The sequence below is a fragment of the Podarcis raffonei genome, chromosome 7, assembly GCF_027172205.1.
Source record: "Podarcis raffonei isolate rPodRaf1 chromosome 7, rPodRaf1.pri, whole genome shotgun sequence".
NCBI classification, from domain to species: Eukaryota; Metazoa; Chordata; class Lepidosauria; order Squamata; family Lacertidae; genus Podarcis; species Podarcis raffonei.
The window spans coordinates 22,380,558-22,397,251 of record NC_070608.1 but is presented as its reverse complement, the minus strand read 5'-3'; the positions used below and the strand labels follow the sequence as shown (position 1 = coordinate 22,397,251).

General features: G+C 40.2%; 1 protein-coding gene across 6 annotated transcripts in view; it reads left to right on the top strand.

Moving 5' to 3' along the window:
- Window positions 1-16,694, top strand: part of RIMS2 (regulating synaptic membrane exocytosis 2) — a 345,902-nt gene that overhangs the window by 56,779 nt on the left and 272,429 nt on the right. For 3 of the 6 annotated variants that reach the window (XM_053395466.1, XM_053395468.1, XM_053395474.1), the window contains exons 4-5: window positions 5,602-5,812; window positions 12,875-12,886. In XM_053395466.1, the coding sequence (XP_053251441.1) occupies window positions 5,602-5,812; window positions 12,875-12,886 (223 nt within the window). The remainder of the gene's footprint in view (window positions 1-5,601; window positions 5,813-12,874; window positions 12,887-16,694) is intronic. The other 3 variants (XM_053395467.1, XM_053395473.1, XM_053395469.1) reach the window with 1 other exon arrangement.

Genomic DNA, 16,694 nt, shown 5'->3' with positions numbered 1-16,694 from the left:
TATATGCTAACGTAAAGAAAAGACCTCTTACCACTTTGGCAGCAGTTGTGGTCTGGCATGGCTGTAGGCAAGCAGGGGTTGAGCATAGGCCTTCCTGTACAGTTGGCTCGTGTCATCATGAGCCTTGGCCAACCATGGGGAGTGTCAGGACTCTCCTTAATTTCAAAGTCAAACTGGCCAATCATAGCCAATTTAGGGGGTGGAACTATTGGTGCAGAGCAGATTGAAGCCCACGGTTGGTAGACTTGAGTCAGATCTTTCTCAAGCACATTAAACCAGCTGCACTTGTTTTCAGCATCACAGTTGGCAATGGGTGTTGGGAAACTTGGATGCTCCTAAAGAGACTTAGCAAGTAGCCAAATAATTTTGGCAATAAAGTGGCTGAACATTGTTGGCAGCAGCAGTGGAGCCTTCAGAAGAGGCCAAAGATTGCATGTAAAAGAAAGTGGAAAAGGGATTTGAGAAATTTCTGTTTGACCATAAGACAAACATAATGGATATGGATTTTTAAAACAATATCAAAAACATTAATAAGCACTAATCTAAATTAAAGTTTTTAAAAATCCACCAATCAACACCCCATAAATTAAGATAAACTTATTTTGCTGGAGATGTAGGAGATTAAGGGCTGGCTATCTTCATATTTTCTAGAGTTGTGTAAAAAACAACAAACCAAATCTGGAATTTGGTTCTCAACACAGTTCAGGAAATTAGAGGATATAATATGTCAAGAAGCTCTAAGAATACCCTTTTGTGTATATTAAAAACAGAAATGAAAAATACCAACTTAAAATTGGTTGCTAGTTTATTACCAGGAGCAAGATTATGCATTGGTCAGCTTTGGAAAGAAGAAAAACGGCTCCAACATTAAAAGAGTGGTTACAGAATATATGGACATATCTGAGAAGAATTCCAAATAATCAACAAGACAAATTAATAGAAAGATGGACATTTTAAATTAAGTATTATAATAAAAAGTCAATCCTTGCAACTCTTTCCCATCCATATGATTTTGTATTCTTTCTTTTAACATATTCACAGTCCCAATCTATTACTCATTACGTATCCAAACAAAGCAAAGAAGGGTGGTGCTGTGAGGCTGTGATGAAACACTTAATGATATCTAAAGCCACTCATGTGGAAAATTAGAAACTATTCTGAAGTTTTGGTTTTTTTTAAAGTCCAGTCTTTTTGGAGAAGCAGGTTTGTGGCACAAGAGTTCCAAATCAGCTTTAATTGAGCAACCTTAATTTACCAGCATTTGATTGAATCCCTCCTGAAAATAGTGACGGTCTGGAAGTGCCCCCTTTGTTGGGTTTCTGTATCTGTGTAGATTCCTTCATTCTGTGGGTACATTTATATGTGTATTCCTGGAGATGTCATGTACCTCATTTTCAATGGCAATACTTTCAACTCATACTAACAAAAGTTTTGAAAAGGCTCCTGCAGAATCTAACCAAAAGGGAAAATAGACCTTCATGACATGGTGGATGGAAGGGTATGTATTGGTCTTCTTGCGTGGTTCACATCTCCTGCCACTGGACAATATTGGACTTCATATAAGCATTATAGTAGACTTTAATAAAGAACTTCTGTGAACTACTCATGGACTGTTAACACTGTGTGGGGTGGGCCATTGGGAGGATTTCCCCCCCTTCCCATTTGTTCTCTTTCTTGTCTGTTGCATACCTAAATAAAATAATTAAAAAGGATGGGAATAGAGACAGTGTGTACCAGGGACTGGGACCACAAATCTACTAGGGATGGGAACCACCAGGGATGGAGACTATGTTAAACAGACTGTAGGGCAAGAGCACCTTTGTGCTTTAATTTAAGCAAGTTTAAAGTGATACATATTCTGGAATTGTAGTGGCTGGTGCCCATTAGAACTGGTAGGGTAGAAGGCAGAAGGGTTAACAGAATCAATTACTTGCCAACTAAATCTAGTTTTGCTCCAATCTTTCTACAGACTGATATTGAGGAGTTAGCTAATAGGTGGTACCACCCCCAGAACTGGCTGTAATTAAGAAGTCAGGCAGGAACATAGGAAGCTACATTAAACTGAGTTAGAGCCACTGGCTCATCTAGCTCAGCATTTATGCTGACGGGCAATGACTTTCCATGGTTGCAGACAGGAAACATCCCCAGCCCTACCTGGAGATGCTGGGGATTGAACCTAGAACTTTCTGCCTGCAAAGCAGATGCTATACCACCTGGGTAACAAGTTTGCATTCTTTTAATAAATGAAATTAATGGTTTATCCTCATTTTGGGTATGTTCCCCCAACACCCTTAATAGCAGTGTCTTATAATGTGTTACGCCTGCCAACCTAGCAGTTCGAAAGCACCCCCAGGTGCAAGTAGATAAATAGGGACCGCTTACTAGCGGGAAGGTAAACGGCGTTTCCGTGTGCTGCGCTGGCTCGCCAGATGCAGCTTGTCTCGCTGGCCACGTGACCCGGAAGTGTCTGCGGACAGCACTGGCCCCCGGCCTCTTAAGCGAGATGGGCGCGCAACCCCAGAGTCGGACACGACTGGCCCGTACGGGCAGGGGTACCTTTACCTTTTTATAATGTGTTACGGGAGCTGGTGGCGCTGTGATCTAAACCACTTGCTTATCAGAAGGTCGGCGGTTCGAGTCTGCACAATGGGGTGAGCTCCCATTGCTCTGTCTCAGCTGCTGCCAACCTAGCAGTTTGAAAGCACAACAATGCAAATAGATAAATAGGTATCACTGTGGCGGGAAGGTAAACGGTGTTTCCGTGCGCTCTGGTTTCTGCCATAGTGTTCCGTTGTGCCAGAAGTGGTTTCGTCATGCTAGCCACATGACCTGGAAAGCTGTCTGTGGACAAACGCCGGCTCCCTCGGCCTGAAAGCGAGATGAGCGCCGCAATCCTATAGTCGACTTTGATTGGACTTAACTGTCCATGGGTACTTTATCTTTTACTTATAATGTGTGAGGCTTGTGCTTGGTAGCTGCTAGAGTAGGAGTAGGGAACCTGTGGTCTTCAGGTGTTATTTGACTACAACTTCTACCACCCCTGACCATGATTGCTGAAGATCATGTGAGTTGTCCATCTGCACAGTTGGGTCTCTGTACAGAGTGTCTGGTTCATACATGGTACTGTCTATGTGGTGGAGGTGACGAGATGCATCTTTCCCCACACAATGTAAAGACTTTCAGTGGCTTGGTAAATGCTTGAATTGTACTTGTGGCATAATTGTATCTGTGGCTGGGAATTGCTGTTTCAATATGTAGCAAGGGCAGACATTTATCCCCGATCTAAGTTTATTTTCCTAACCCCCTCACTATATGAGTGCTTGGCTTTATCATGTTTTGCCCCCTGTTGTCAAATAATTCTCTCTGTGTATTACTGTTTGCTGCCAGTGCCTCTGCCCTATTTTTTAAACTTTGTTTTAATTATAGAAACAATTTTAATCTGCTGCACTAAAATCATTGCATCACCAACTGTACAAGTGCAGGGCATAATTGGCTAAAGCAACATGTATTACTCCAGGCCTCCCCCCGCCCCACCCCCCTGGTTACACATACACAGCTCTGAACAGCGTAAGATTAGATGATGAAGTGGTAAACACTCCTGATCCCTGACTATGCTAGCACACCCAGCATTGTCCATGCTTATCTCCTATTCATTAAAAAGGAAAGCCATCAAGTAAGAACAATACTGTTGCAGCAGTAAAAGGATACAAGTTATTTAATAATTGAACATTCTCATGAATGTTGTAAATGATGTGGAATGAACTCATTCTAATCCTGATACTGTAATGTCCAGGGGTGTTATATTTCTGAGTTAAGGTAGACTGATCTATTATTTGGCACTTGTTTATTTTTGTCACGTGAGATGAAGTCTTACAGACAGTTAATTCTGCATTTACTAATGTGGGTAATATCTTTTCAGTAGTAACAGATTTTTTGGCTTCAAACAGATGGCTCTTATCTGCTGTACATAATATATTAGCTGAAATGACAGACTTTTCATAAATGCACTAATGCTTAATTTTGTTATTTTTGCATCATCAGTTTTTAAATATTGTGACCCTTTTACAGTGGGTTAACCACTGTATGAATAGACTAAAAGTATAGCTTACGGAAAGCATGTTGGGGGGGGGTCAGGTACAAAGTTGTGCATATGAAGTAAAATTTGTGCATGCTGAATTTTTTAAAGCCTACCTTCTTAACTGATTTTAAAAGAAATTGCTGATTAATGCTTTTTTGGATTCTTTGGACAAGTAAACTTTCAAGTCAAATATAAGTCAAGATGTGATGAAATTCATTAAGTCAACTGGTTAAGATTTATAGCATGGCTAAGGTCGTAAATATCAATGAGAGATAAATATCAATGAGAGATAAAAGTAAACAGCATTAGATATGTAATGCAGGTAAGTATTATCAGCCGGACAAGATAAATTCTGTTTTGAAATAGGTAAAGAATTCTCATGGTGTCTCTAGCTGAAAAAGTAAGCAATGAAACGACTTTACTGAAGAGATCAAAACAGATGTATGCATTCTGAGGAAGCTTACAGTAATAAGTGCAAATCATAGTTACACCATAAATATATAAGGAATAATATGTAACTTAGCATTGGTCTCACAATTTTAATTGACCATATGGTTCTCTTCTACACATTTGCTTTTGAGTCCCACACTAAACATTGTACTTACAAAGCACTTGCTGGATGGCATATTGGCAGGGAGCCAGATTTGCAAGATTAGTAAACAAAGACGAACTTTATTCAGTACTGAACATTGTGAACAAAAAGGGCAAGCAGGCAGGTCTGCCAAAACAATTCATTTTCTTCTTCCAGTTCCTCTTCCAGTTATTTGGTCTGATTTCATAATATACAGTTGCCTTCAGAAGGCTGTTATTAGTTTAAAAATTGTTTATAATGTCCACGTTAGTGAAATATTATTGTTTCAATGGATTTTATTCCTTTTTCCTTTATGTACATTTACCTAATAGAGTTTTAAAAGCTCAAAATACTAAATCCACTATTCCTTGTGCTTGTCTGTTGTGGGTTAGTAATGAAGCAACAGGCACTGGCACACACCTGCAAACTCCATTCCCTTGCTCTTTTTAATGCTCAGGTTGCCACCTCCCAATTCAGAAATTATTCCTGTTATTTTTAAGGGTTACAGGATGGGCAGAAGTTCAGCAAACTGGAACCAATGCTGCAGCAGTCTGCCTGTTCTGTTTTGCCACCCAGAGCAGATGAGAGTGGGACCCTCAACAGTGTACCTACCTATGGGCAAGGGCTGTAGCTCAGTGCTAGTCTATGTTTTGTGCTGTGTCATGAAAAGGAGTTACCATTAGTCTTCTTCCTAAACTGCATGCTGAATTCTTATATCGAAGTGTCATAGAGTTGCACAGGTATATTTGGCTCAGAATGTTTTATCTGGTTCAATTAGACAACTATGAGGAAATAACATCCAACTAATCCTAATATGTTGATGCAGCGTGTGCTGTAATAATGTGATTAGTTGGTTAATAAAATATTGAAATATTTAAAATGTAATCACTGACAGACCTATTTTCTTATTGCTGTATTTGTTTTATAAATCTTCTACTGTTTGCTTCTGCAGGAAATTGCATCAACAGTTTGAAATGTATAAAGAACAGGTGAAAAAGATGGGTGAAGAATCACAGCAACACCAGGAGCAGAAGGGTGATGCTCCAACCTGTGGTATCTGCCACAAAACGAAATTTGCCGATGGCTGTGGCCATAATTGTTCATATTGCCAAACTAAATTCTGTGCACGTTGTGGAGGAAGAGTGTCGTTACGCTCAAACAAGGTAAGAAAATATATTACGATGAGTATTCCTGATATTTTATTCTGGTATTGTTTATTGCTATTACTTTGAGAATATATGTTATTCCAGATGTGTGAGGTCCACATCAGATTGTTTTGTCTTAATTTTTAAGTGATAACGTGGAAGAATAAGTGTCTGTAAAGACCCTTTCCACATCATAATTGCAGCCTTTGTTCAGAAACCATGGATTAAGCCGGGAATCTTATACCAACTTACAAAGGACTAAGTCCATTTGAACTTAACAGGGTTGGCTTCTAGGTAGAAATGCATATCAGATATTTTTTAAATAACCTGATAGTTGCAGACCAGCTATTTCGCTCATGGCTTTTAAGGGTAGGAGATTAAATTAAAGAACTGTCTTTCCTGGCACATGAGTGGGTAAGTAAACAAATAAGTTTTTGTGGGAGGCCTTTGGCTTTTGTGAACTTATTTGGAAGGTTGGATTAAGTATCTGAAAACCTAGTGTACCAAGTCCATTTCTTCTCTTGGCCAAAGGTACAAGGTTAGGCATCTGGATCATGGCATTACCTGGCAGGAGGGAGGAGTAACCATTTATTCACCAGCTGTTTTCTTACTGAAAATGATAAATGACCACCCAGCCTCTTCTTAAAAACCTCCAATGAAGGAGAGTCCACCACCTTCCGAGGGAGTCCATTCCACTGTCAAACAGCTCTTACCCCCTACAATGCAGTAATCTCAGCTAAAACATCCATGATATCAAATCTCTGCTCAAAAACTTCCAAGGAAAGCGAGTCCACCGCCTCATGGGAGTCTGTTCCACTGTCAAACAGCTCTTACTGTCAGAAAATTCTTCCTGATGTTTAGCTGGAATATCCTTTTTTGTAACTTGAATCCAATGGTTTGGGTCCTACCCTCCAGAGTGGCAGAAAACAAGCTTGCTCCATTTCCCATGTGACAGCCCTTTAGCTATTTGAAGATGGCTATCATATTGGTCCCGCTCCGGCGGGAAGGTAAATGGCGTTTCCGTGCGCTGCTCTGGTTCGCCAGAAGCGGCTTAGTCATGCTGGCCACATGACCCGGAAGCTGTACACCGGCTCCCTCGGCCAATAAAGCGAGATGAGCGCCGCAACCCCAGAGTCGTCCGCAACTAGACCTAACAGTCAGGGGTTCCTTTACCTTTACCTATCATATTGGTCTTCTCTTTACCAGGCTAAACATACACAGTTCCCTCAACCGTTCCTCATAAGGCTTGGATTCCAGGCTCTATCATCTTGGTCTCCTTCCTTCACCTTGCTCTGCTTCTACAACCCTGAACATTTGTCTTTAGTCAGAACCCCTGAACTGCTAAAGCCAATGTTTGGACAGAATAGCCACTCCATTATCCCTTCTGCCTGGTTTTCTGTTTCACCACAACAGTCAATCAGCATTTGGGGCCTTCTGAGTAAGCTTAGTCCCCATTGTCTTGGTTTTGCCCTCCTTAAGGATTTTTGCTAAATATTTTGGTACTTTTGCAGACCTTGAGATCTTCCTGCTATGCATAGATGGTACCATTTTGGCTACACCACTTGGGAAATTGAGTTAAATCTTAGCATTAGCACTTTTGCAAAGTCAAAAATCTTTATCAGTTAGTCAACAGCCATTGATTCTACAAAAAATAAATCATTCAGAGTATGATAAAAACAAAACAGCATATCTGACCTTCTATGCAGCAGTGCTAACAAACAATAGCACATTGTAAAAAAGGTGAAATGCTACATATATTTATAATATTTATCATTTATAACTCAATAGTTTAACCCAAAGTTAGCAGCCACTTATTACTTGCTCCCCTCCCTAACTTTTATTGTTCTGAATCGTGCTGGCAGTCAACCATATTTGATTCAACCCATTCCTGTTTAATAGACAAAGCTGCAACAGGAAAGCCAACTAGATCAAATATGCATCTGGCTTGCCAGCTGAAAGAGCAGAAAGTCCATTTCTTGAACTTTTTGCAGCTCCCACCCTCCTTTGTAATTGAAGGTCGATGGGTGCAAATCAAAGTGGCCCATGGAAAAGGGTGGTAGGGTGAAGAACTTTGCCACACATTCAAAGGAGATGGGTGTGTGTCTGCTTACCATACCACAGCATTTGAAAAATATCCTGCCATACTTGCTGACTGCGGTGTGAGACTCTTCTCACCAAAGTTCATAAGTCAACAGCACTTTCTATACTGATCATGTGACCACATGATGTCTCTCTGTTTCAATAATGCTGTGTTCTAAAATTCACAACAAATTTCAGACTCCTGACTGATTTTCAGTGTACAGGTCATACTCCCAATAGAGGTCATACTTCCAATTTGTTGTTGTTGTTGTTGTTTAGTCGTTTAGTCATGTCCGACTCTTCGTGACCCCATGGACCAGAGCACGCCAGGCACTTCTGTCTTCCACTGCCTCCCGCAGTTTGGTCAGACTCATGTTTGTAGCTTCGAAGACACTATCCAACCATCTCGTCCTCTGTCGTCCCCTTCTCCTTGTGCCCTCCATCTTTCCCAACATCAGGGTCTTTTCCAGGGAGTCTTCTCTTCTCATGAGGTGGCCAAAGTATTGGAGCCTCAGCTTCACGATCTGTCCTTCCAGTGAGCACTCAGGGCTGATTTCCTTCAGAATGGATAGGTTTGATCTTCTTGCAGTCCAGCACCATAATTCAAAAGCATCAATTCTTCGGCGATCAGCCTTCTTGATGGTCCAGCTCTCACTTCCATACATCACTACTGGGAAAACCATAGCTTTTACTATACGGACCTTTGTTGGCAAGGTGATGTCTCTACTTTTTAAGATGCTGTCTAGGTTGGTCATTGCTTTCCTCCCCAGAAGCAGGCGTCTCTTAATTTTGTGGCTGCTGTCACCATCTGCAGTGATCATGGAGCCCAAGAAAGTAAAATCTCTCACTGCCTCCATTTCTTCCCCTTCTATTTGCCAGGAGGTGATGGGACCAGTGGCCATGATCTCCGTTTCTTTGATGTTGAGCTTCAGACCATATTCTGCGCTCTCCTCTTTTACCCTCAATAAAAGGTTCTTTAATTCCTCCTCACTTTCTGCCATCAAGGTTGTGTCATCCGTATATCTGAGGTTGTTGATATTTCTTCCAGCAATCTTAATTCCGGCTAGGGATTCATCCAGCCCAGCCTTTCGCATGATGAATTCTGCATATAAGTTAAATAACCAGGGAGACAATATACAGCCTTGTCGTACTCCTTTCCCAATTTTGAACCAATCAGTTGTTCCATATCCAGTTCTAACTGTAGCTTCTTGTCCCACATAGAGATTTCTCAGGAGACAGATGAGGTGATCAGGCACTCCCATTTCTTTAAGAACTTGCCATAGTTTGCTGTGGTCGACACAGTCAAAGGCTTTTGCATAGTCAATGAAGCAGAAGTAGATGTCTTTCTGGAACTCTCTGGCTTTCTCCATAATCCAGCGCATGTTTGCAATTTGGTCTCTGGTTCCTCTGCCTCTTCTAAATCCAGCTTGCACTTCTGGGAGTTCTCGGTCCACATACTGCTTGAGCCTTCCTTGTAGAATTTTAAGCATAACCTTGCTAGCGTGTGAAATGAGTGCAATTGTGCGGTAGTTGAAGCATTCTTTAGCACTGCCCTTCTTTGGGATTGCGATGTAGACTGATCTTCTCCAATCCTCTGGCCACTGCTGAGTTTTCCAAACTTGCTGGCTTATTGAGTGTAGCACCTTAACAGCATCATCTTTTAAAATTTTAAATAGTTCAGCTGGAATACCATCACTTCCACTGGCCTTGTTATTTGCAGTGCTTTCTAAGGCCCATTTGACTTCACTCTCCAGGATGTCTGGCTCAAGGTCAGCAACCCCACTACCTGGGGTGTACGAGGCATCCATTTCTTTCTGGTATAATTCCTCTGTGTATTCTTGCCACCTCTTCTTGATGTCTTCTGCTTCTGTTAGGTCCTTACCACTTTTGTCCTTTATTATGGTAATCTTTGAACGAAATGTTCCTTTCATATCTCCAATTTTCTTGAACAGATCTCTGGTTCTTCCCATTCTGTTGTTTTCCTCTATTTCTTTGCATTGCTCGTTTAAGAAGGCCTTCTTATCTCTCCTTGCTATTTTTTGGAAATCTGCATTCAATTTCCTGTATCTTTCTCTATCTCCCTCGCATTTTGCTTGCCTTCTCTCCCCCGCTATTTGTAAGGCCTCATTGGACAGCCACTTTGCTTTCTTGCATTTCCCTTTCATTGGGATGGTTTTCGTTGCTGCCTCTTGTATAATGTTGCGAGCCTCCATCCATAGTTCTTCAGGCACTCTGTCTAGCAAATCTAAATCCTTAAACCTGTTCCTCACTTCCACTGTGTATTCATAAGGGATTTGATTTAGATTGTATATTACCGGCCCAGTGGTTTTTCCTACTTTCTTCAGTTTAAGCTTGAATTTGGCTATAAGAAGCTGATGATCTGAGCCACAGTCAGCTCCAGCTCTTGTTTTTGCTGACTGTATTGAGCTTCTCCATCTTTGGCTGCAGAGAATATAATCAATCTGATTTCGATGCTGCCCATCTGGTGATGTCTATGTGTAGAGTCGTCTCTTGTGTTGTTGGAAAAGCGTGTTTGTGATGACCAGCTTGTTCTCTTGACAGAACTCTATTAGCCTTTGCCCTGCTTCATTTTGCTCTCCAAGGCCAAACTTGCCCGTTGTTCCTTTTATCTCTTGATTCCCTACTTTAGCATTCCAATCCCCTATAATGAGAAGAACATCCTTCTTTGGTGTCGCTTCTATAAGGTGTTGTAAGTCTTCATAGAATTGGTCAATTTCAGTTTCTTCAGCACCAGTAGTTGGTGCATAAACTTGGATTACTGTTATGTTAAAAGGTCTGCCTTGGATTCGTATCGAGATCATTCTATCATTTTTGAGATTGCATCCCAGTACTGCTTTCGCAACTCTTTTGTTGACTATGAGGGCCACTCCATTTCTTTTGCGGGTTTCTTGCCCACAGTAGTAGATATGATGGTCATCCGAACTGAATTCGCCCATTCCCATCCATTTTAGTTCACTGATGCCCAGCATGTCAATATTTATTCTTGCCATCTCATTTTTGACCACCTCCAACTTACCCAGGTTCATGGTTCTTAACATTCCAGGTTCCTATGCAATATTTTTCTTTACAGCATTGGACTTTCCTTTCGCTTCCAGGCATATCTGCAACTGAACGTCCTTTTGGCTTTAGCCCAGCCGCTTCATCAGCTCTGGAACTACTTGTACTTGTCCTCCGCTCTTCCCCAGTAGCATGTTGGACGCCTTCCGACCTGAGGGGCTCATCTTCCAGCGTCATAACTTTTATATGCCTGTTGTCTTTGTCCATGGAGTTTTCTTGGCAGGGATACTGGAGTGGCTTGCCGGTTCCAATACTTCCAATAGAAATGGCAAAAGGATTTATGAATTTTCAACTGATGTGTACTGATTGACCTCAGGCTAGTGACGTAGTGGCATATAGGAAGCGGGCAGCAAAGTGAAAGCACACAAGTTTAACATCCCAGTACATTTTCCACATTGTGGCTGGTATAAAATATTTAATCATTTTAGAAAATGTTTCTTTAATGTACTTTTCCCAGGAGGAAATGAAGGCTGAGGCCCATATACATAACTGAGTAAGTATAGAGTTCTAGGAATTAAGGCCCATTTTCCAAAGGCTGGAAGACAAGTGAACCCTATGAGGCCTTAATCATATTGACGAAAAGGAGTAGGGACAAGCATCTGCCCAATAGTAGGAAGCTGCAGCTGCAAACTGGATTTCCCAATCTTAATCTTGTGCTCTTTTAATAGTGAAAAACTCAGGATAGAGAAAAAATTGACCACTCTGCACCCTCCTACAGATTAATAGCAAAGAAGCATAGCCATAGGAGTTGTTTAAGGTATTTATAACACAATGTGTTTGAGCAAGGTACTTTTGCCTAGTAATGAAGGGTTATCACTTCAAATGGGAGAATTCCACAAAATTAAGACAGGCAGAATCCACAAAACACTTTCAGATATACCCTAGCTAGGAAAAAGTTGTGACAAACAGCATATCAGGAAAAGGAATGGAATATATGTGCAAATACTGACCTAGAATAGGCTTTACCAGTTCTGGGTTTCTTATGAAATGGAAGTTGACCAGACTTTAGCCTTCTTCAGCCATAATGCCATAAATGGACTTTGGGCTTGCATACTTCCCATACTGTATTTTGCAACAGAGGTCAAAATAGGCAAAATATGATGGGTGGAAAGCAAATTTCAAACCATGGTTTTCAGGTATGGTTTTATGGAAAATTATAGTTTGCCTGAATTAAACTCCGCATAAACTAAAATTTGCTCAAACTATCAAAGAAGGGAGAGATGCAGAAGTGGGAGCATAGAATCACTGAATTGTAGAGCTGGAGCATAGGACTGCAGTCTAAAATTGTATTCCATATTCTTCAATATACCTAAATTCTTCATTCGATATAAATTGTGAGAATCAAGCAATTTTGTATAATTTATAATACTTGTTTTGTTAGGCTTGTGAATGGGCAAGAAGCCTGTAGGTTACCAAAGACCCTCTCCTAAACTTTGGAAAAATTATTTAGACATGCACCCTCTTTTATGAGATTTCAGCAGGTATTGACTGCAGACTTTTACCGTACCTTCATAGCTGTAATGTCTGGAATCTTTCTATTTTTTGTCTTTTTATATGAAAGGTAACTTTCGTAGGAAGTTTGATTCTATGACCAGTACTGCATCCTAGAATTATGCCTAGATGGTTTTGACTCCTTGTAGTCTGCAATTTCTGTGTAGTGTAGAATCTTCAGTGATACTGATGTTTCTGGAGGACTGAGATATTAGATATTACTGCTGGGAGCTATTGTACTCATTTCTATTAAGACACTCACAGCTCTTGGCAATATATATTTCATATAGCTTTTATAATGATAGTTTCTTTGCAGTCTATGTACTAACAGATATTACTGGTGAGGGGAGGTTTCAGAATAGAAGTAACTTTCTTTTTCTCTTTTCTCTTTTCTTGTTCTTTCTTACTTGCTTTCATGGATATGCTCTCCAGGAGGATAAAGTGGTTAGAACCTTTTTTTTGTCTCAGATAATTTATGTTTTGGTATTTTATGTTCAACTGGGTTGCATTGCTGAGGTGCATTATGAGTGCAAGTCAGTTTGGCAGTACTGCTGGAACATGGGCATTTTCCTATTGTTGCTTTTGTAAACTATATAAAGTCTAAAGAGGAGATGCACATGATGAGATACTGGGGACATGCAGAAGATTTTCACCATGTAGCCGCAATTGGCTGCGGTTACATGATGCACATCCACCACATGTTTGAAGATGCAACTTCTCCACTTCATACTTTATATGTTTATAGTGGTGAGGAAGATACACAGATACTATGTAATGTGACCTGGTTTTCACTAAAGTCAGTAGTAGTTGATCCTTTTCAATTAAAGGCAAACAATGGAAATTGAATTTCTAACAAAAATTAATCAAAAAGAAACCAACCTTGTGATATATGAAAATTCCCTCTTAAGCAAAGTATTAACATTAAGCATATATTTGTTTTGCATTTTGCACATGATGCATGTTGAAAATTAATAATATCTTCCTCACTAATTGCTTTTCTCTTTAATATTGCAATATGGGATCATATTAGGAGGAAGAATCTGTTGTATAATAGCTATATTATTTGTAGCCTCTTTTACCCCATGTTCTAACTGGGCCTCAGCAAGTACATCAGCATATTTATAGCTGTATCCAGAGAGCTCACAGTATAAGCTTAATGGGTAAAAATGCAACCTTAAATTTATTAGTGAGCAAGCCCATGAACACTAATACATTGGGTTGTATTCAGTGCTGCTGTTCTGCTTATGCAACATGTTCTCACATGCTCACTTGAACTTCCCTGACCTCTCTTCCCATTCTGGCGTAGATTTTTGGGGTGCACAGGGGGAGAAGAGGAGCTCTGCTTCTGTGGGATAAAACCCATACTTCCAAGTTAGCATGCAAAAGCTTGCAAGACACATGCCATTACATAACAAAACCCTAATAGAAGCTGGTTAGATAATGTAAAGCTGTAGACCTTATTGACCTTTAATCTGTAAACATTGATTAATATCATTATGTCCCACTGCACATATAATATGATTTTTATTATTAATACAAAAGGAATGTTATAAATGTAAACCTAAATTTTCTTTAAATGCTTATTTCATTTTAGTTGCTCGATGAATCCATATTGCATGAGTTATATACTAATATACACAGGGCAGTGTCTGAGTAAGTTATACTCAGGGTAGACCTATTGAAATAATAACTTAGTTTTGACTGACTTAAGTCCTTTGATTTCAGTGGATCTACTCTGTGACTTAGTTTGCACTACTCAAAAGTAAATGGTGTTTTAAGAGCACTCTCCCAATCTTGTGTTCCCAGCTTAATAGCTGATAGAAAATAATAAGTAGTACATAAGGTCAGAATAATATAATGTGTTGAATACAGGCTTAGCCATGCTTAGAGTAGATCCACTGAGATCAGTGGGACAAGTTAAATGATGACCAGCCAGTCTCATTGATTTTCAGTGGGTCTCCTCTAAGCATGGCTAAATTTGTAACCAAGCCAATGTTCTGGGAATGCTGCTGCAGTTTATTTTGATGAAAAGAAAGAATGCTGCTTTTACAAATATTACAATTTTAAAATACTGGAAACACTTGCTGCTGTCTATCATCTTTTGTGTAACTTTTTGAAATGAAAATAATTTGCATAAGAGCACAGTTGTTCAGTAAAAGCCATTAGGGGGTTGTGCCTAAAGTCACTTATGCAGTTATTTAGAAGTCACTGGGGTAGTAAGAATGTAAATTTGAGGACTGAAACTCAGTATGCTTAAGATCAAGCTCTAAAGCATTGTTTAATTTTTAAAGTTGTATTAATTCATTCTTCTAGCTGTTTTTAATCAACTAAGCAGCCCGGAGCACTGGACTTATATTGGAAGAGAGGGGTATAAATTCCCTCCAAAAATAATTAATTTATAAGAAACCTTCTAGGGATTAACAGGGTCGTTCTTGGTTTCCCCTTTGTACTGCAAACTATTGTGCTCCATTGGATACTGTTCTGTACTTCTATAAGGGGGAATATTGCTGCTTCTTTTGAAAACAGTAGTGCCCTTATTTATCTATAGCTTTGGCTTCCAAGTGGAATTTAAAATGATGTACCACTTGCTTGACACACTGTTTGTATAAAGTTGCCCTTATTGTGTTACTGGTTTCTCTTGGCCAGTGCTGTGACTGGCAGTAGTTCTTCAAGATCTTTGGAAGAGAGAGGTCTTTTTCAGCCTTGCTGCCTGAAATTCTTTGAGTTACTGACCACCTCTCATCATTGCAGCAAGAAATGAGACATCTTCCTTTGACGCTGGGAGTCTAGGATTGCCCTCAAAATTAGCATTAATATAAATTATTCTGCTTCTGAGGTTTGGATTAGCCTGTAATTTGTATGGCATCACTTGTTCTTAATACATTTGCTTTGATGATTAGAGAAATTTTGTCTAGTCCCCCCCCAACTAGTTTCAAATTATATTTCTAATGTTTGTGGAAAGCTAAGATATAAATTCTAAAAATAAATATAATATAAATTCAAATTAGTTCTCCAAGGGATTCTCTATTCAGCTTTTGAAAACTTAAGAAAGAACTGTAAAATCCCCCTGAATGGCTGATAATGGCTCTAACATGATTTCAGTCAGATTTTTCAGTTCCATGGGGTACATTTTTGGAGCTTCCTTAAATAAGTGAATTTACACCAGGGAAATAATTACTAACTAGTCCTTATTATGGTCATTTTCCCAATTCTTCTGAATTTTTGGGAATGCATTCCTTTGAGATCCCAAAGTTTGCTGTTGAGCATGTGTGCAGAGTCCATGTGTGAGCAGTGGGAAGTAGTGCTAAAATAACCAGGTAGGAGAGGTACTACCCCCATGGTAGACAATCCATACCACTGAAGAAAGGCCTCTGTCGTCCCCACCAAATGCCTCTAAACACACTGAGCAAGTCTTGCACATGTGCATGTCAGGGCCAGCCCATGTCCAAAACCAGAACTGGGTGAAACCTTCTCAGAAAATGAGATTCGATTCTGGCACCAGCAATTTCTGGGAAGAGTCATATTCCCAGAAGGAAACCACAACACCTAAGAATACACCCCAGCTCCAAACCCTCCATCCACCAAATCCTGAAGGCTCTAGATCATTTGCCCTTGGAAATCTTAGCAACTCCACAAGTAAAAGTGCATATGAGAAGGTGCAACACTTGCTTGGAAGCACAGAGCACCCAGTGTTTGGATCTTACTCAAGAGATGATATCCTTTTAAAAATCGTCAGGATAAGTGAGCTAGAAGTGTGGGTCGGCCAGGCTGATTTTAAAATCCTTTTGTTGCTCTCAGGAAACTGGTGGAACCAAAATTCTACCCCATTTTCTGGTTTCAAACTCCAGTGTCTATCTGGACAGACTGTTCAGCACTAGACCTCTAATCGCTGACGAAGGCTGCTGATGCTGCTGGACAGATCCTCTGTACTCCAGCCTCCAAGCTGCTTACGTTTCCTGAATCTTGCTGGTCTGTGTGGATCGACAATTATTTTGCCCTTCAGCGCATGGGTCTCAAGCCCTCTGATTCTTGGTGAATCATTTGGCCCTGGTGGATTGCTTCCCTATCTAGAATGAAAGACCGGAAATAGGACAGTACTTTGCTTATACTGATGCTAGTCTTCACTTGTTAGGGCCTAAAAGTGATTATGAAGGAAGGAATAACATTGATCTAAAGATGCGTAGCCATTCCTCCTCATCCCACATTATGCTCTTGTTGAAAGGGGTATTGCTCTTTATTGCCCAAAGGATCT